This window comes from Oryctolagus cuniculus, chromosome 3 (assembly GCF_051225735.1).
Source record: "Oryctolagus cuniculus isolate XC-2025 breed Fujian yellow rabbit chromosome 3, ASM5122573v1, whole genome shotgun sequence".
In the NCBI taxonomy this organism is placed as follows: Eukaryota; Metazoa; Chordata; class Mammalia; order Lagomorpha; family Leporidae; genus Oryctolagus; species Oryctolagus cuniculus.
Genome location: NC_142869.1, coordinates 158,357,059 through 158,377,970, shown reverse-complemented (window position 1 = coordinate 158,377,970; position 20,912 = coordinate 158,357,059). Strand labels below are relative to the sequence as shown.

General features: G+C 37.9%; 1 protein-coding gene across 12 annotated transcripts in view; it reads left to right on the top strand.

Annotated features, from left to right (window-relative positions):
* The window catches only part of CADPS2 (calcium dependent secretion activator 2), a 667,233-nt gene that overhangs the window by 418,752 nt on the left and 227,569 nt on the right, over positions 1–20,912 (top strand). For all 12 annotated transcript variants that reach the window (XM_070071264.2, XM_008258272.5, XM_008258271.5 and 9 more), the window contains exon 9: positions 4,036–4,102. In XM_070071264.2, coding sequence (XP_069927365.2) covers positions 4,036–4,102 — 67 coding nt within the window. The remainder of the gene's footprint in view (positions 1–4,035; positions 4,103–20,912) is intronic.

The following is a 20,912-nucleotide window of genomic DNA, read 5'->3' as shown; positions in this document are numbered from 1 at the left end:
TCTCACTCGCAGAGATCTTTCATTTAGGTTTTCTTTTTTTTTTTTTTTTTCCCCAGAGTGTCTTGGCTTTCCATGCCTGAAATAGTCTCATGGGCTTTTCAGCTGGATCCACATGCCTTAAGGGCTGATTCTGAGGCCAGAATGCTGTTTAGGACATCTGCCATTCTATGGGTCTGCTGTGTATCTCACTTCCCATGTTGGATCATTCTCTCCCTTTTTGATTCTATCAGCTAGTATTTGCAGACACTATTCTTGTTTATGTGATCCCTTTGGTTCTTAGTCGTATCATTACGATCAATTGTGAACAGAAATTGATCACTGGGACTAGTGAGATGGCATTGGTACATGCCACCTTGATGGGATTGGTACATGCCACCTTGATGGGATTGAATTCGAATCCCCTGGTATGTTTCTAACTCTACCGTTTGAGGTAAGTCAGCTTGAGCATGTCCCAAATTGCACATCTCTTCCCTCTCTTATTCCCACTCTTATATTTAACAGTGATCACTTTTCAGTTAAGTTTCAGCACTTAAGAAGAATTGTGTATTGATTACAGTATTCAACCAAAAGTATTAAGTAGAACAAACAAAAAAAATACTAAGAGGGATAACTTATCAAGTTGCTCATCAACAGTCAGGTTGAGGGCTGATCTAGTCACCCTTTCTCATAGTGTTCATTTCACTTTAACAGGTTTCCTTTTTGGTGCTCAGTTAGTTGTCACCTATCAAGGAGAACTTGTGGTATTTGTCCCTGTGGGATTGGCTTATTTCACTCAGCATAATGTTTTCCAAATTCCTAACAGGGATCACTTTTCAGTTAAAATTTAAACACCTAAGAATAATTGTGTGTTAATTACAGAGTTCAACCAATAATACTAGAACAAAAAAAATACGAAAATGGATAAAGTATTACATTGTACATCAATAGTCAGGACAAGGGCTGATCAAGTCACTGTTTCTCATAGTGTCCATTTCACTTCAACAAGTTTGCCCTTTGGTGCTCAGTTAGTTGTTGCCGATCAGGGATAACATATGATATTTGTCCCTTTGGGACTGGCTTAATCCACTCAGCATGATGTTTTCCAAATTCCTCCATCTTGTTGCAAATGACCGGGTTTTGTTGTTTTTGACTGCTGTATAGTATTCTATAGAGTACATGTCCCATAATTTCTTTATCCAGTCTATTGTTGATGGGCATTTGGGTTGGTTCCAGGTCTTGGCTATTGTGAATTGAGCTGCAATTAACATTATGGTGCAGACAGCTTTTTTTGTTTGCCAATTTCATTTCCTTTGGGTAAATTCCAAGGAGTGGGATGGCTGGGTTGTATGGTAGGGTTATATTCAGGTTTCTGAGGAATCTCCAAACTGACTTCCATAGTGGCTTGACCAGTTTGCATTCCCACCAACAGTGGGTTAATGTCCCTTTTTCCCCACATCCTCTCCGGCATCTATTGTTGGTAGATTTCTGAATGTGAGCCATTCTCACCAGGGTGAGGTGAAACCTCATTGTGGTTTTGATTTGCATTTCCCTGATTGCTAGTGATCTTGAACATTTTTTCATGTGTCTGTTGGCCATTTGGATTTCCTCTTTTGTAAAATGTCTATTGAGGTCCTTGGCCTCATTTCATTTTATTTTGAGAGGTAGAGAAATACAGACTGAGAGAACTTCCATCTGCTGGTTTACTCCCCTGATGCCTGCAATGTCTGGGAAAGGGCAAGACGAAAGCTGGGAGCTGAGACTCAATCCAGGTCTCCCATGTTGATAGCAGGGAACCCTATTGAACCATCAATGTAACCTCCCAGGATGCACATTAACAGGAAACGAGTTAGGAGCTGTAGCTACTTATTGAACCCAGGTTCTCTGGTGGGATATTGGTGTTTTGATCAACTTCCTAACCACTGTACCAGACACGCACATCTTTCCTGTTTTGTTTTGTTTGAGAAGAGGAGAAAGAGAACTCCCACCTGTTGGTTCACTTCTCAAATGCCTGCAAGGGCCTTGGGCTGGTGCCATCCAGATCCCTCGCATGGGTGATAGGGACCCAACTATTGGAAGGATCACTGCTGCCTCCCAGCCTGTGCTTTAGCATGCTGCTGCAATTGGGAGTTAGAGCTGGAGTTTTAACCCATACATTCCGATATGAGATGCAGACACATCTTAACTGCAGGGCAAACACCTGTCCCATTTGGTAGTTTTGAACTGTGCTTTGTGGCATAAGGTTATAGAGGAAAATAGTTATGTATTTTTAGGGCTTTTTAAAGACTTTTTTATTTATTTGAAAATCAAAGTTACAGAGAGAGAGAAGGAGAGAGAAAGAAAGATCTTCACTTTCCAAAGACCCATAACAACTGGATTTGGGCCAGGTGGAAGCCAGGAGCTTCATCCAGGTCTCCCACATGAGTGCAGCAGCGCAAGGACTTGGGCTTTCTCTACTTTCCGAGGCATGGTAGTAGGGGACTGTGTCAGAAGTGGAGCAGCCAGGACTTGAACTAGTGTTCACAGGGGATGCCCGCATTGCAGGTGGCAGCTTAATCTGTTTCACCACAACACCAGCCTGATATATATTATTAGTTTTATCAAAAATATTTCAACAGCAGCATAGTATTTCTTTTTGTGTATATGCCAGCATTTATTAAATAATTCCCCTATGTTTGGACATTTAAGTTGTTATCAGTTTCCAATACTATAAGTGATATAGTTTGTCATATCCATGTAGCATAGATTTTATGTTCATTTCTCATTATTATGTGAATAAACTCCAGAATGAAAAGGTAGGACTGTTTTCGTGTATTTCCATGTTATTCTGCAGAAAGGTGGTCTCATGTTTACACCCATGAGTGATAAATGAGAATACCCATTCATGTCACCACACCTTATCGAGCAGCATCCCATATTACTCTTTTTTAAAGGAAGCAAGAATTATATTTGTTGTGTTGTGCAAAATAATATTATTTAAATAAAGTAGAAAGTAAAAATGCAAGCTGAGATTTCAGCCATAGAAATTGTGAAAGAATCTCTTTAAACTTTAAGCCCCTAGGCAAACTGTTATTCATACTGCTCTTTTTGTAGCTTAGGATTGTGTATAATTAATATGAATAGCCTCTGCACTGTTAAACCTTCAATTCACATAAAGGAATTGTGATGAAATGGTAAAAAAAATCCTTACTTTTAAAATGAGGTCTCTATCTCCAAATATTCAGAAGGTGTTTATATGTTGTTCTGTGGCTCTCCACAAGCTCACACTCATTAATTTTTAATTTCTTACCCCCCTCCCCGATATATTAGTGTGTCCTTTAAAGTAATAGCAGAAATTCTGTTCTCCAGTGATTGACCACTTTAATCATTTAAATTAGGGTTATAAATGTCAATGCCAAGTTAAAAGCCATGAAAGAAACTATGTTAAATTATACCAAGCCATCTTCATTATTTTCTGAATTTTACAGTTAAATAAATTTACAGTGATAGGCTTTCCTAAGTCAAGAAAATCTCATCATGATTGAACTGGTCGGGACCTTAGGAATCAACAAGTCCCAACCTGTCATTTGCTAGGTTGGGAAGTGGAAACAGACTGGTGCGGGCACGTTTCAGGGTTACCCAGCTGGACGGTGACTTCAACCTGGGTCCTTGACTGTACTACCAGTTCCTTCTCAGGCCATGTACTACTCAGCTCTGGTCAGCTGAGCAGTGAAGCACTTAGCACTTTGTCTCTCCTGAGAATTCATAGCCTTTATCTCTCTTAAGATGTGTGTGGAAGGATGAAATTCCAACTGGTTATTTGGTCATCCTTTCTAACTCCTAGTAGGCTCAACTTGTGGTAAGAACTGACAAACTGATAAGACACATAAAATCAGTTCCCTTTCAGGAGCTTCAGCCATTGTGTAACACAGAAGCTGCAGGCTGTCTCAGACGCCAAGTGAACTAAACTTTGACTTTAGGAGGCTGATCTCAAAAGTAAACACCTATGGAAGAAATATGATCACGTAGAACCACAACATTATTTGTGTAAAGTATAATTTTGTTTGCTTTTCTTACCAGATACCTGTATGCCCTTGGACAGAAAGTTTGGAAAAGATGGAAAAAACGTTACTTTGTTCTTGTTCAGGTTAGTAATTTTTTTCTTGTTATTCTATCACTGTGGGACAGTTGTTTATGAACTTTTGTTTATGTGGGTCTTCCTATTAATATTCACTGTTTTAGAAGTTACAAATGAAAAAAATTTAAATACTTGTTTTCAAATTAAAGTAGCAATGCTTTGTATGCTAATTCAAATAGCATTTTTCTGTAAAATAACATGGCTGGGGCAAAGGATTTCCTGAAATGTTTTACATTTTTGCATGTCTCTTTATTGTTTGGTTTAATAGAATGTAGGTATATTCTCATATCAGGTTCTGCATTTAATTTGCTGCAATATCAGATGAATCGTTGTGTCTGGAAAACTCCACAATAAACTCATGAGAAAATAGACATGGAAAAGGCAAACAACTTCTGAATATTGTTATGGAAATAGTTTTGGCCTTATAAATTCCTGAAAGGATCTTGACATTCTCTAGAATTCCAAGACCACTCCTTGAAGACCACTGTATAGATAAACTATAGTACCCGTAATCACCCATTTTATCCAACCATGCCATATATATCACATACTGACATAAACATTTTTGGAAGGCAGCTATGCTCACCACTATACCACCAATGCTGATGTTCATGTAAACATTTTTAAATGAACTCAACTGCTTTATTTATTTGTGACTGTGTCCCAAACATAGATCATTGTAATATGCAGCTTGACTGATTCTTATTAATCTTGGATGCCCATGGCATGTGATCATTAATTTAAATTTACATTAAAAATAACTTTCCAAGTAATAGCCATTCCATGATAAATTCATGATATTTTGTTCTCAGTGGAAATACATGAAAAGAGAATCACTCTTGAAATTCTTAACACAGTCTATAAAAATCTCACTGATTTCCTACCACACATGAAGCAAGCTTAATGGGGTTCAATCAGAATGACATAGTGAAATGCAAAGGAAGTACAGTTATTCACTGTCTTCTCATATGTAGCTATCCATCATTTGCTAGATCAAATTAGTTTATTGATGTTCCATGATGGCATGGTAACATTATGAAAAGTGTAAAATTCATTCATAGTTTCATCTTCAAGGCAAACAGCCTTTAGTCAGGCTGAAATGAAAGTTTTCTTATGTGATTAGAACTAATATGTGGTCAGCAAATTTAACAAAAACTACACACACACACACACACACACACGCAGTGCCACTCTTTTGGTATTGAATCTAAGCATTTGCTTTGAGAAGGGGTTCCTTGTTTGGAGTTTTGGGTGGTCTGTCCTCCATAAGTCATATATAGTTTCTTAACCTCTTAAATTGGTGTGAGAATTTAGATGCATTTATTAAACAGTTTGAGTGTACATAGTTCCGGCTATTCTTGGTTTTATTCCTTTCTTATAGATATCTCACCTATGTCTACCATGTGTGTTAGTGATTTGTCTTTATTAAGTCTTTCTAAAGCATTCAAGTAATTGTCCATAGAAATGGCAGCAGCTTTTATGGTTGTATCTCATGAATTTATAAAGAATCTCATTTTATTCTATAATTTCAGTAGGTGATATAACTAGCATACACTAATTTTAGAACAAACTAGCCTGTCTCTTGGTAAGCATAGAATTTAGCTGGTAAAAATACATATGAGAGAAATATATGAGGAATAAAAATGAGGAATGTAAACTTAATCACAAGTATTCAAGATGCCATTTGCATTTATCACAATCTTTTAATGAATGAAAGGCACAAAGAACTTCAATTGGAGAAAGAATGTCTTACCAATGAATTATTCTGGCAAAATTGGATGTACATCTGTAGAAAAATGACACTAGATCGCCGCTTCTTTTCATATACAAAAATCAAATCAACTCTCCCTTTCTATCTCTCTGTAACTTGGGCATTTAAATTTAAAAAAGGGGGGGTTAGCATGTGGCACAGTGGATTAAGCCATTGCCTGCTATGCCAGCATCCCATATGAGCACGAGTCCAGACAACTCAAAGTCTGATCCAGCTCCCTGTTAATGCATCTGGGAAAGCAGCAGAAGATGGCCTAAGTACTTGGGCCCCTGCATCCACATAAGAGACGCAGATGGAGACCCAGGCTGCTGGCGTCAGCCATTGCATCCATTTGGGTGTTAAACCAGTAGATAGAATATTGATCTTTTCCCCTACTCTCCATAATTGTGCCTTTCAAATAAATAAATGAGTATTTTTTTTTTTTTCTCCATATAGTGGGTTTTATTGACTGCAGTTAGAGAGAAAAGGACAAAAGAAAATGAAAACCGCACCAAATGGCACAAGCAAGAACCATGCATTAATAAATGAGTATTTTTTAAAAAAGCTAAATGGTATTATTTCAAACTAAGAAGCTTGTGCACAGCAAAGGAAACAACAGAGTTAAGAAATATCCAACAGAAAAGGAGAAAATTTCTGCAAGCTACTCTTCTGACTAAGAATTAATATCTGGAGTATACCTTGAACTCAAAGCACTCAACAACCAAAAAGCAACGAATCCAGTTAAGAAATGGGCAAAGGACCTGAATAGACAGTTCACAGAAGAAGAAATACAAATGCCCAACAGAAAAATGAAAAAATGCTCAGGATTGCTAGCTGTCAGCTAAATGCAAATCATAGCTACAATAGCTTGTCACCTCACCCATGTTAGAATGGCTATTATTAAAATGACAAAAAATAACACATGCCGGCAAGGATGTGGGAAAGGGGAACACTTGTAACACTGTTGGGAATTTTTAGTAGTATGGACACTATGAAAAACAGTTGGACAGTTTCTTTATTTTTAAGATTTATTTATTTGAACACAGACACACACACATAGACATACACATACACAGAGAGAGAGAGAGAGCGACAGAGAGACCGAGATACCTTCTATCCGTTGGTTTACTCCCCAAATGACCATAGTGGCTGGAGCTGGGCCAGTGTGAAGCCAAGAGCTTCTTCCAGGTCTCCCACAAGAGTGCAGGGCCCCAAGCACTTGGGTTATCTTATGCCGCTTTCCAGGCATATTAGCAGGGATTTGAAGGATTAGAAGAGATTCAAAGGATTAGGATTCCAAGAACAGGCGTGACTTGAACCGGTGCCCATATGGAATGCTTTACCCGCTGCACCACAGCACCAACCCCAGGGATTTCTTTAAAAACTAGAAATACAAGTTTTGCATATGACCCAGCAATCCCATTGCTAGGTACACATCCAAAAGACAGGAAATCATTGTATCAAACAGATAACCTGTTTGCAATAGTCAAGATATGCAGTTAACTCAAGTGTCCATCATCAGGTGAATAGATAAAGAAAATGTGGCATATATACACAATGAAATACTTTCTAGGCATAAGAAGTTTACAGCAAACTGGATGGAACTAAAGGACATTATGTCAAGTGAAATAAGTCAGACACAAAAAGACAAGTACAACATGTTCTCTCATGTGAGAGCTAAAAAACAGAAAGAAAACACCTCCATCTGAACACAAAATGTCAATTGCTGGAGGCTGGAAGGAGTGGCCAGGCTACAAGGTGTTTGTATTAAAAATAGAGGAAGTTGGTGAGATTTCTGGATTGTGACAAATATTTTAATATACGATGCTAATAGGGCAACCTGGGCGAGCGATACATGGAAACTCTTTGTACTGAAAGAGTTTTGTAAATTTAAAACCATTCTGAAATAAAAGGAATGAATGCAGGACATTTGTTAGTCTAGGGAACTTGTTCTTTGAGGCAGGCTTAGAAGACTTCTAATATACTGGTTGTTTTAACATGAAAATTGGACCTTCATGGATCAACCTGGAGAGGTGAAAAGATCACCTCATGATTTTGGCCAAGTAAGGTTTGAGCTAATCTTTTGCCCCTTACCTTATTTTTGAACACCTAATCAGAAAAATCAGAAGTTACAAGACAAATGTGTAGTTTGATGATCTCTACTTGAGAATTTAAGAATGAAAGGAGGAACTAGAATACTATGGTATCATTAATTATCATGTCTTTGCAGAGAGGTGTCTGTTTCTTTAGAAAGCTAGAAATGCTCCCCAAAGCAAAAATATGTGTGGCACATTTTAAAAGGCAAAATCCAGTGTAAATCAAAGTAAGTAAAACTATATTTTCCATGGTTGAAATGGAGGAAAAGCACCACCAAACTATAATGAATTTGGATTTATCCTTCCTGAGGTGGCATCTTAAAATTTGAAATCATGTTTAAGCATTATATAGTTAACACATATGTGTGCCTATATACACATGCACTCACGCAACGATTCCCATGTTCAAATGCATTGAAATGTTACATATGCCAGTACTGTGACAACCTGTTGAAGTTTTAAACACAATCGAATCTTCCTTTCAATTTCAAATGTAATGGGAAGACAAATTGAATGCACACATTTCAAAATCAAGATGGATATATATGGAAATTCAGGGAGAATGACCCATTGGGAAAATTGGGTATTTTTTATTGGTATTTTTAAAGACAAATTTCACTCTGTCTGCACAGTTTGTAGGTCCATACCTGCAGGCTGCATTATTGAAAGGTGAAGGAGCCGTGTTTCATAGGGAGGACAGTATACCCCTGCTGTGTCTGCTGCTGCCATCGGCAGAATGGTTCTCTGGTGATAATGTGAATCTCATCACCACTTGTGAGTGTGTATTATATGAGTGATATAGCTGAAGAATTTGTACTCATAAAAATTGATTGAGAGTCAGGTTTGGCCAGTTGCAAACTCATTGTTCAAAGTGAACACTAGGAGAGCCACTAAGGTGAAAAGTCCTTTTGAAGACTCTCATATAAACATATAAATCAGAATTCAGAAAATTATTTATTAACATTTGGTATTTACTTGGCATGTAAATAATATTAATTTGGTTCCTGTTTAGATTCTGACATTGATATAGTTACAGTAATAAGTAGATTTTAGTATCTTCTAAGAAACTGCAATTTTTAATGAAAGCAAATTTTGATTTGAGCCAAATTATTAAAAACACAGCAATTTTGAAGAATGCACTTGAAATCTGGACACTTAAGTTTACATCTTACGCATTGGAAGACATGACTGCTATACTGTACTATGATACTTTAATGTATTGTAGTTCACTCTAGTAAACCATTTTAATGTCTTTAAAACTGTATTTGTGATTTTATCAAACTGTATTATTTCTTCCTTCCATATTCTACTGATGCCTATTAAATATATACCAAGTATTGCATACTTTGTGGTAAACCTGAAAAATGCAGAAGCAATCACCTACTAACATAATTGTTCATTTTAGTCTAGTATTTATTAAGCAATTACTTTTTTAGCAAGCATTTAAATAAAGTGTTTTTAAAAATATTTTATTCATTCATTCATTTATTTATTTAAAAGCCAGGGTGACAAAATGAGGGAATGAGGAGAGACAGAAAGACTGATTAGTTGATTGGTATATCTTCCATCCACTGGTTCATTTCCCAAATGGCTACAGCAGCCAGAGCTGGGCCAGGCTGAAACCATGAGCCAGGAACTCCATCCTGGTCTCCTACATTGGTGACAGGGGTCCAGATACCTGAACCATCGTTCACTGCCTTCCCAGATATGCTAAGAAGCTGGAGCTGAAGCAAAGCTGCTAGGACTGAAACCAGCACTTCCATAGGGGATGCTGGGGTTGCCAGCCTCAGCTTAATCTGCTGTGCCACAACATCAGCCCCTGAAAAGTGCTTTTAATATATTATTTTATTTCTCAGAATAAGCCTATAAGTATTGTTATCCCCAATGTACACATAAGAAAATTTATCCTCAGAGATGTTGTGGAATTTACTTAGGATTATGAAGTTTAGTGTATTGTACAATCAAGCAAATCCAGTTATTTCTTATGTGGAGAATAAGCTGTGTTTCTACTACTGTGATTAACTTGATGCAAACAACTACAGTTGATCTGACAGCAAGCAGACGTATGAATAATCACTGTGGGTCATTAATTTCATGAGGTTCAAAACAGTGTTCTACATTAAAGAAATGGCCAGAGAGTGATTGAACTGAAGGCCACTTACTTTGTGACATCACTAGAAATAAGTCGACATTTATGTTGTTTTGGCCCAGTATCAAATGTTCACTGCTTGTTGTCAACGTGTCAGAATCAAGACTTGAAGTTGCTGCAAACAACAGCAGGCTATCAAGACATAATGTTAATTACATATCAGCTGAGTTGGCACGCGATGTAAACAGTCAGCCATGCCACTGAGTGATCTGTACATGCTGCAAGCATGGGAGAAGTACTCAGTAAGATGGCACCACGGTTTGCTTTAACCATAGAGTGGTTGCTTCTGCCTACAGGTTCTGAAATGCGTAGTGCACATGGTGATCCACTGCAGCAGACTCTCCCACTGCATGCAGAGCTTGACGTGCAGTTCTGTGGTCTCCGTTTAGGATGTCTGCCAATGTCTGCCTACTGCACTGAGATACTATGAACTGAACAGAATCACTGCTGTCCAATCAAGAAAGTTGCAGAATACTGTGTGTTTTACATTGAGCATGCTTAACATAGGATAAAATCAAACCATATAGTTTTTAAGATAGAAAATAAAAGGCTCCCTTCCATACTCTTAACAGTACTGCTACTTTATCCCATTCTCATTCTTAAAGTGGCTATATGACTACTGATAATAGTGAGGCTTTTCTAAACTGTGTCTTTAAGTTTGTGCACACACAGACACACATACACACATCTAAAGGAATAAATCATTCCCTACTTCCCTACATTTTTTCTATGAATTGTTGTCTTTTAGCCATTTATTGCAAAGATGTTGCTTTAAAGTCATTTTATTATTCTAATGAATGATTGGATTCCACATCATACATTAACATAATTTATATAACAGATCATCTTCTTTGGGTATTTAAGTTGTTTCTTTTTTCTAAAATCGACAAACAATGCTACCATTGATACATGTACAGTATTATATGTTAATCTTTGTTTATATAGGGGAAGATTATTATATGAATGAAATTGCTGGGTCTGAGGGCACAGATACTTATAATAATAAATAAGCAGATAAAACTTTAGATGACTCATGTGTGTTTAAATATTGACCAAAGTCTTGATGTTTTTTATTTAAGTCACTTTTTATAGCTAACAGTTATGTTACATTCAACTATTTTGTCTTTTGTAATGCACATCTTAATATGAAAGAAAATTGAAAATTCTTTGTAGAACATGTTTAGAACAAAAGATCAGAGAATAATTATTTTTATTTTAGGTTTCATTTTTTAAGATAACTTTGGCTTAGTGATAATTGAGTTTCCTGTAGCAACAAATGATGATGATGATGATGATGATGATGATGTTAATTTAAATAATTTTTTCTTGGACATTTAACTAACTTAGTGCATTACTCTCCAGAATTGCTCTAAACATATATTAACATGAGCCTACATACCTACATCTCAAAAGCTAAAGTTATAAAAGGAAGGAGAGATTGTGGGATGAGAACATGGCTGAATTTCATATACAGAATCTTAAATGGACCTCAAAATTCCTATGTGACAGTTACTCACTTTTACAAATACCCTTTGTTAACGTAAAAAAAGAGAAGAAAAAGCTTTGTTGTTTTTGTGTTTATATTCTAGGGCAATGTCTGATTCCTTGTTTAATAGCTATGGCTCTGTGAAACAGCAAAGGACCTATGAGGGAGAATTATGCAATATTATGAAATCTGAATTTTGTGGACTAAATATTTCTAAAAATTATTTTATGAGACCATATTTTAAATTGATTTGTATGTCAGCATATCAGCATGTCCCAGGGTACTTTAAAAAGTTCATGGAGGAGCTACTATTGTGACACAGTGGGTTACGGCGACACTTGGGATGCCTACATCCCATTTTGGAGTGCCTAGTTTGAGTCCCAACTACTCAATCCTCTTCCAATTCACCTTCCTGCTAATGTGCCCTGGGAGGCAGCAGATGATGGCTAAAGTGCTTGGGCCCCTGCCACCCATATGGAATACCCAGTGGCTCTGGGCTTTGGAGTGGCCCAGCCCTAATTGTTGTGGGCATTTGTGGACTTTGGAAGATTTCTTTGTCCTTGTCTCTCCCTCTCTCTGTGTTACTGAGCCTTCAAATAAATAAACAATATTTTTAAAAAGTTAATGGAAAATGGAATTAAAATTAAGGGTTTTTAAAATATTCTTATATTTTATTTTTCTCATGTTAATGTGCTATCAATACAAAAAGAAAAAATTCAGTGTAGTTCATAGATACAATTCTAAGAATATAATGATATGCCTTCCCTCTCTCTCTCATTTTTGAGATAATATATTTTTAATTATATTATAGTCAAGAGCTTACTGCCCCACTAAATAAATAGTTCTTTATTTTGGCTATTGTGAGTAGTACGGCTATAAACATGGTAGTGTAGGTATCTTTGATATAATGTGTTCATCTCTTTAGGGTATATACCTAAAGTGGGATTGCTGGGTCAATTGCTAGCCTATTTCTAGTTTTCTTTAATATCTATTCATTTGAAAGGTAGAGTTACAGAGAGAGAAGGAAAGAAAGAGAGTTCCTCTATCCACCCTCCAAATGGCCACAGTGGCCTGGCCAAATCAGGCCAAAGCCAGGAATCAGAAGCTTCATTCAGGTCTCCCACATGAGTGGCAAGGGCTCAAGTACTTAGGACATCTGCTGCTGCTTTCCCCAGGCACATTAGCAAAGAGCTGAATTGGAAGTAGGCAGCGAGGTCGCAAACCAGCACTCATGTGGTATGCCAGCATCACAGGCAGAGGCTTAACCTGCTCTACCACAATGCTGGTACCTGTTTCTAGTTTTTAAAGAAATCCCCATGTTGTTTTACACAGCAGCTATATTAATTTACATTTCCATGAACAATGTATAAGTTTATTTTGAATCAAAAACATTTTAAATTCCATGCGTACTTTGTTCGTGATACAGTTTCCATGAACTTCCTGAAGATCTCCTTTATATATGCATTCATATGGACACATCTTCTTTAATTTTCAACACAAATAGCATGCCTGCTACATAGTAGAGATTCAATTAATACCATTTGTTAAATAAAGGAATATCTCTCTAATGGTTCCTTCTTTTACCTCTATATGAAACATCGAAGTGACTTAACGTTTGAGTATACTTAACTTAAACCAAAATCTAGGTATTGTATTTGACCTCTCTCTCTTCATCTCCTAATGTGAGTCAGAAATTCTTGTTCATTCCATAGTGTAATAGTAGTCCATTTACATCCCATCCTTCCCCATCTCTCTGCTACCATATTAGTTGAAATCACCATCATCTTCTCATAGACTCCTGTAATAGCATCATAGCTGTTCTCTGCTTCTACTTCAAGTCTCTGCTTCACCTTAGCAGAATAATGTCTTTAAAGCATAACATACATGGTGACAATTACTGCACAAACCTTCCAGTGACTCCTTTTGCACTTAGCATTACCCATAACTGGGATCAACAGAAGGCCCTGCATGAACTGTCCTGAGCTTTATTTAAAAAAAAATTTATTTCAAAGACAGACAGGGAGAAATCTTCCTTCCACTGCTCTGCTCCTCAGAGGGCTGGGCCAGGTTGAACACAAGAGCCAGGAACTCCATCTGGAGTTCCCACATTGGGCCATCTTCAGCTGCCTTCTGGGTGTATGAACAGGGAGCTGGATAGAAAGCTGACAGCCAGGACTAACTGGTGCTCTGACATGGGAAGCCAATGTCTCAGGTAGCAGCTTAACTCACTACACTGTAATGCCAGCATCACCACAAATAAATATAAAGTGTGTGTCTATTTTTAAGTGTGATTTCTATGTAAACAAATCTTTGAATTAATCATCCTATCTTTCTCTTGCACTAAGACTCACTTTAGAAATCCTGACCATTCTACTGCTTTCATTTTCCCTGTGGTTGGTTCATTCTAAATTACCTATTTAGGTGTCAGTCCACATGTCATCTTTTCAACTGTGCCTTTTATGACCATGTAATTAGGTCACTCCCTGTCGCATTAGTCCATTTTATACCTTTCAGAACATTTATCTCCAATTAAAATTCTTTGTAATTCATAATATTTTTATTGTTTTTACCCCTTCTAGACTGTCTGTAAATGGAAGGACCTTATCTTCCTTCCAGTTGATGTTAACACTGGCTGATACTTGAGTAGAAACCAACTAAGCATTTGCTGAATAAACTAATATATTCAAATCACCTGAGCATTGTTATAAAAAGACTGCCCTTTCTCTGATTTGTACACTGATTGCTAAAGCTTTTTTATGCCATTTGGTCAAGATAGTTAATAATAATTATATTTTCCTGTCAGATCTAGCAGGATCTTGAAGATATATTCATTACATTTGAATAAATTAAGCTCTGGGTTTGTTTGGCTTGGTTTGGTTTTTGGGTTTTTTTTTCTTAAATAACTCCAGCAGCACCTTTGGCCTTTGCTAAGAACATTTCCAGCTAAGGACATTTAAGTCCTAATCTTTACTGAAATTAGATGGTGGCAGTTGCTAAGCTGCCAGCTGTTAACAAGATCCCTACAGCAGGAATACAACATACAGACCTGAACGTTGTGGTCTCTGAATTCTCAGTGCTTAGATGTGTGGAAATGGACAGGTGTTGAGCAGGTTGGCAACTGAGAAAAAAATGTAAGGCTTTCTATCTCTACACCAGATGCAGATACATGATGGGACCACAGGAACATAAAGTATCTTTCAAAAATAGTGAATCCAAAACCTGATTTAATACTGTCTGCAGATTAGTCTGTTTATATCCCTCAATTCTCAGCAAATCCATTCTTTACAGAGTTATTAAGAGTGGATTGGGTTTAGGATATTAGATATTTATCATTGCTGCACTACAACTTAGGGGGTTTTCAATTTCAATATAGCAAATCATATAAGCTTGATTCAGTAACATACAAGTAAGCTTGTAAATGAAAACAAATAAAAGACAGGACTAGGTCAGACCACCTGTTTTTCTCTAACTCTCTAATATGTAGGAGCAGAGTGGAGGCCACGAGACTGCTTCTGACTGGGAGTGCAAGGAGCAGGGTGAACTGGGGGCCCAGTTGCTAGTCTTTCAGCAGCATATTTTAACTTTCAGTGCTGAGTGATACGGGCAGTTGTTTCAGGTACAGCTGTTTCTGAGTATCCTTGGTCTAAACACTGAGTAGCAAATAGTAGCTACAAGGTGTTAACATTATTCAGAAGGATTGGTCTGAATTAATACCATGGATTTATTGTAGAGCTGGCCTTAGCAATATGATTTATCATGACCTTGTAAAAGGGTAGGTATGAAGATCTAGTAGGGGTGGAGGGGAATCAAAACAATTGTGAAATTCTGTATCATTTTATGGAAATACAACAAGGACTCAGTGAGTCAGAGGATAGTACTATCAATGGGTAATGGTTTCTGGAGCCAGTATATCCCAGAAGCCAAACTGCACTTTTTCAGTTGTCTCATGGATCAGATTTCCTAATTGTCGGGTGACAGCTTTGCTGGTCGTTGGTATTTTGTTACTCTTCCATCTGTACTCTTTGTTGTAATTCAAGGCCCAATCATCTGTGAAGATTCTGGATCTGAATTGATTATATTGAAATAAACAAAATAGTGAAAGAAGTACAAGAAAATAAAACAAGTATTCTAATATTGTGTCATTTAAATGACCATGCCAGCAGAAATGGGATGATTGCTCTCAATAGCTGGAGTTTGGGGTTTTATTTTTTAAGTTCCTTTAAGTATTCTTTAAATTAGTACTTAAATTTTGATATATGTAAGCATATGAAAAAAATAATTGTGTCATTCAAAGCTAACTAGAAATACAGTATTTACAGCAAAAAAACAGCAACTAGATCTATAGTTCAAATTATATAAAGAAAGAAGTAACATTAACGTCAGCCTTTTATACTGCATGCTTTTTTTTTTCTTTTTCTTTTCTTTTCTTTTTTTTTTTTTTTTTTTTTTTTTTTTTTTTTTTTTTTTTTTGTGACAGGCAGAATGGATAGTGAGAGAGAGAGAGAGAGAAAGGTCTTCCTTTTGCCTTTGGTTCACCCTCCAGTGGCCGCCACGGCTGGCGCACTGCAGCCGGCGCACCGCGTTGATCCGAAGGCAGGGAGCCAGGTGCTTCTCCTGGTCTCCCATGCGGGTGCAGGGCCCAAGCACTTGGGCCATCCTCCACTGCACTCCCTGGCCACAGCAGAGAGCTGGCCTGGAAGAGGAGCAACCAGGAAAGAATCTGGCACCCCGACCGGGACTAGAACCCAGTCTGCCGGGGCCTCTAGGTGGAGGATTAGCCTATTGAGCCGCGGCGCCAGCCTACTGCATGCTTTTTAACAGCAAATTTTTAAAGCTGCATGTTAAATAGCAATTATCTGTTTAGCATTTTAGGTGGGTTATATATATAAAGTCTGTATCCTTTCGTACATGGCAACACAAACATATCAAGGATCTATGTAAAGAACTTTAGAAAGTCATTGTTTGAGCCGGCGCCGTGGCTCAATAGGCTAATCCTCCACCTTGCGGCGCCGGCACACCGGGTTCTAGTCCCGGTCGGGGCACCGGATTCTGTCCCGGTTGCCCCTCTTCCAGGCCAGCTCTCTGCTATGGCCAGGGAGTGCAGTGGAGGATGGCCCAGGTGCTTGGGCCCTGCACCCCATGGGAGACCAGGAAAAGCACCTGGATCCTGGCTCCTGCCATCGGATCAGCGAGGTGCGCCGGCTGCAGCGGCGGCCATTGGAGGGTGAACCAACGGCAAAGGAAGACCTTTCTCTCTCTCTCACTGTCCACTCTGCCTATCAAAAATAAAAATAAAAATAAAAAAAAAATTTAAAAAGAAAGTCATTGTTTAAGAGAATAATTTCTAAAATCTATTTCAGTATATATTCGGTGTCTGAAATGACATTAGATGCATTACCACTTCTTCCTTTCTTCTTCAGTTTCATATTCATTCAATAAACATCTTCAACAACATGGTCACCATGTGCTTAGTTTCTCACTAAAACTAAGGAAATAAACAGCCCATGAGAATGGGGAGTGAGAGATGGGGAAGGATATAGAGACCAAGATGTGGGGGTGAGAGTCAGCAGCCCTCACAGTCCATTCACACCATGTATGCATATGGTCCAAAGAACAGTTCAGTCACCAAACTAGTTAGGTGTCTTCATTGTGTTATAGTAACAAACTGAATCTGTCAGCCAAAATAAAGTGACTCTTTTAAGATGCAAAAAGAAGAGGGGGAAGGCTGGCGCCTTGGCCCAGTAGGTTAATCCTCTGCCTGTGGCGCCCACATCCCATATGGGCGCTGGTTCTAGTCTCGGTTGCTCCCCTTCCAGTCTAGCTCTCTGCTGTGGCCCGGGAAGGCAGTGGAGAATGGCCCAAGTGCTTGGGCCCTGCACCCACATGGGAGACCAGGAGGAAGCACCAGGCTCCTGGCTTCTGATCGGTGTAGCTCTGGCCATTTAGGCCATTTGGGGAGTGAACCACCGGAAGGAAGACCTTTCTCTCTGTCTCTCCCTCTCACTGTCTGTAACTCTACCTCTCAAATAAATAAATAAAGGAAAGAACAGGTCATCAAAGAAGGAGGTACCTTTCTCTGAAGGGAGGAGAGAACTTCCACTTTGACTATGACCTTGTCTAAATATGATCAGAGTCGGTGAACTCAAAAGGCTTCCACAGCCTTGGAAACTCATGACAAGAGCTTAGGGAGATTACTGATGCCTTAAACAAGAGTGTCAATTTGTTAAGTCAATAAAAGGAGTCACTGTGTACTTACTCCTCATGCAGGATCTCTGTCCTTAGTGTGCTGTACATTGTGATTTAATGCTATAACTAGTACTCAAACAGTGTTTTACACTTTGTGTTTCTGTGTGGGTGCAAACTGTTGAAAGCTTTACTTAATATATGCTAAATTGATTTTCTGTATATAAAGAGAATTGAAAATGAATCTTGATGTGAATGGAAGGGGAGAGGGAGCAGGAGAGGGGAGTGTTGCAGGTGGGAGGGAAGTTATGGGGGGGTGGGGTGGCTAAAGCCATTGTAATCCAAAAGCTGTGCTTTGGAAATTTATATTCATTAAATAAAAGTTAAAAAATAAAAAAATAAAAATGAAGGGAGCTACAGGGGCCCATCGTATGGCTTAGTAGGTAAGCCAGCATCCCATATGGGTGCCAGTTTGAGTCCTGGCTGCTCCATTTCCGATCCAGCTCTCTACTATGGCTTGGAAAAGCAATGGAAGATGGCCCATGTGCTTGGGCTCCTGCACGCTCATGGGAAACCTGGAAAAACCTCCTGGCTCCTGGCTTTGGATCAGCCCAGCTCTAGCCGTTGCTGCCACTTAGGGGAGTGAACCAGTGGATGGAAGATCTCTCTCCCTCTCTGTAATCCTGCCTTTGAAATAAAAATAAATAAGTTTTTAAAAAACATTTAAATGAAAAGAGAGAGAAGGACAGCTGGATAACAGGCACGCCTCGTGCTAGGTGCCCTATATCAAGTAGCTCATTTAAACAGTAATCCTGTCATGTGGAGGATGAATGAGTGGTCTCTTAAAAATATGAAACTTAACATATAGCAAAATCAGAGTAATGATAAAATTAAAATACACAACCTAATCTAAATTGGTTATAAAACATTTGGCATAAATATGAAAAATGACTCCCTTAATGAGTTACAGAAATACAAAGGAAGCAATAATTACAAGTTATAAATTATTTTTTAAAAGATTTTATTTATTTGAGAGGCAGAGTTACAGAGAGGCAGGGGGAGAGACAGGTTCTTCATCTGCTTGTTCACTCCCCAGATGGCCACAACTGCTGGAGCTGGGCCAATACACTGAAGCCAGAAGCCAGGAGTCTCTTCTGCGTCTCCCACCTGGGTGCAGGGACCCAAGAACTTGGACCATCCTCCACTGCCTTCCCAGGCTGTAGTAGAGAGCCAGGACTTCAACCAGCACCCATATGGGATGTCAGCACCACAGGCAGAAGTGTAGCCTACTACGCCACAGCAACAGCCCCACAAATTATAAATTCTAAAATCTAGAATGTGTCAGAAATAGTAAATAGAGTAACAAAAATTTGGTTCCTCATATAAGCAGTCAACATTATTTGCTTAGTAAATAGAGAAAATACAAGGTCAACTATATGTTTGAAAGCTTTTTTGTTTTTTTAACTTAAGATTTTGTTATTTTTACATAACCTATTTTGATTTACATTGTAGATAGAGGCTTAATGCTTCCCTAAGATTTCAACAAGTGAAAAGTAAAAATACCATAGTTCAGTAGTAAAATAGAGAAAAGCTATACACAGCAATCAAATTTACTCATATAAAGTAAATTTTAAAGCAATCACTAAATCATTAAAACTATAATAGTATGTAATTACAACTGTCAAAACTTTTAAAGCAACTATTACAAATATAGGATGTTAAAAACCTTTACTGGTCATATAACTGAAAATAGAAAGCAAAAAACACTAGCAAAAGCAAAAAGATAAGCCAAAGTATGTCAATTTTTACAATAAATGGATTATAGCTGGACCTGTTAGGTTCTCATAGTGCAATAAAAAATGCTCTTGTCTGGTGATATAAAAGCGATTTGCCACAAACAAAAAAAATGAATAACAATGTTCATTTCACACAGTAAAATTTAAAATCAAAATATGAAACATAATGAAGAATTGTAATTGTATTTTTATTAAACACATCAGCAATTACTCATAAAACGAACTGTGGTGAATTTCTGACTAGATGCCTTAGGAAGAGCTTCACAAATGCATAATGGCTTGAATTATTTTTCAGTGATTAACAGGGGACTGGTTTGCTATTTGGGAATACAGTTGTTCTTTAGATTCAGATGGGGAATTACGAAGCAATATGGTCTGCTGGAGTACCCAACTGGAGTGAGAGGATTTGTGTTCTGCATTCAGGATGACCTCTCCATCTGGGTGACCTTAGAAGGTCTTCCTTAAATGCTGAAGTTGACATCACAAGCTCAAGGCCCAAACATCTTGTCTTTGCATATCAGTATTTCAGAGACTAATTCTGCATTTCTTTGCACTGAAGTTTGGCTCTTGATTTAACTGTTCCTGATTTAGTGAGACTTACATATCATAACCTTCAAGTCCTTGTTGCATAAAGCTGTTCCGATTTCTGTTGGATGTTAACAGTTATTCTTTACTGATTACTCAGAGAGTACTATCAGAAAGTAAAGCTGTAATGATGAGAGACCCAACCCTATGTATACTGTCATATAGTTTGTATCTTATCTTTGTAAACTAGATTAAGAATGAAATAAAACATTTTATTGTTTCATCATGATTCTAAAAACACTGCATTTTCAGTTTACAACACCTCCCAATATTTTGTCTTTGCTTTTTGCTCTAAGTAGCTGTAAAAATAAAAAAATAAAAAAACCACACACACACAAAAAAACTACAGAAAGATCTCCCCACTTACATAAATTAGGTATTTATGAGAAGGTGAGAATGTCTTTGTAATGTGACTAATGAGTCCCTGATTTTGTTTTTCATAGATTTCAGTAGCATTTGATAGTTTTCTTATGTTATAGCTGTCCATATGTCCTGAAGGACAAGACCTGGCTCCTCTATGGCTCTTTCAAGTGTGCCTATCACATAGTGGATGCCTAAGACCTGTTACTTGGGTGAGGGAAGGAATCTGGGCTTGTGTTTATTTCCTGAGTATTTTTTAAAAATTTTTTTATTTGACAGATAGACAGTGAGAGAGAGAGAGAGAGAGAAAGAGAAAGAGAGAGAAAGAGAGAAAGAGAGAGGTCTTCCTTCCATTGGTTCACCCCTCAAATGGTCGCTATGGCCAGAGCTATGCCGATCCGAAGCCAGGAGCCA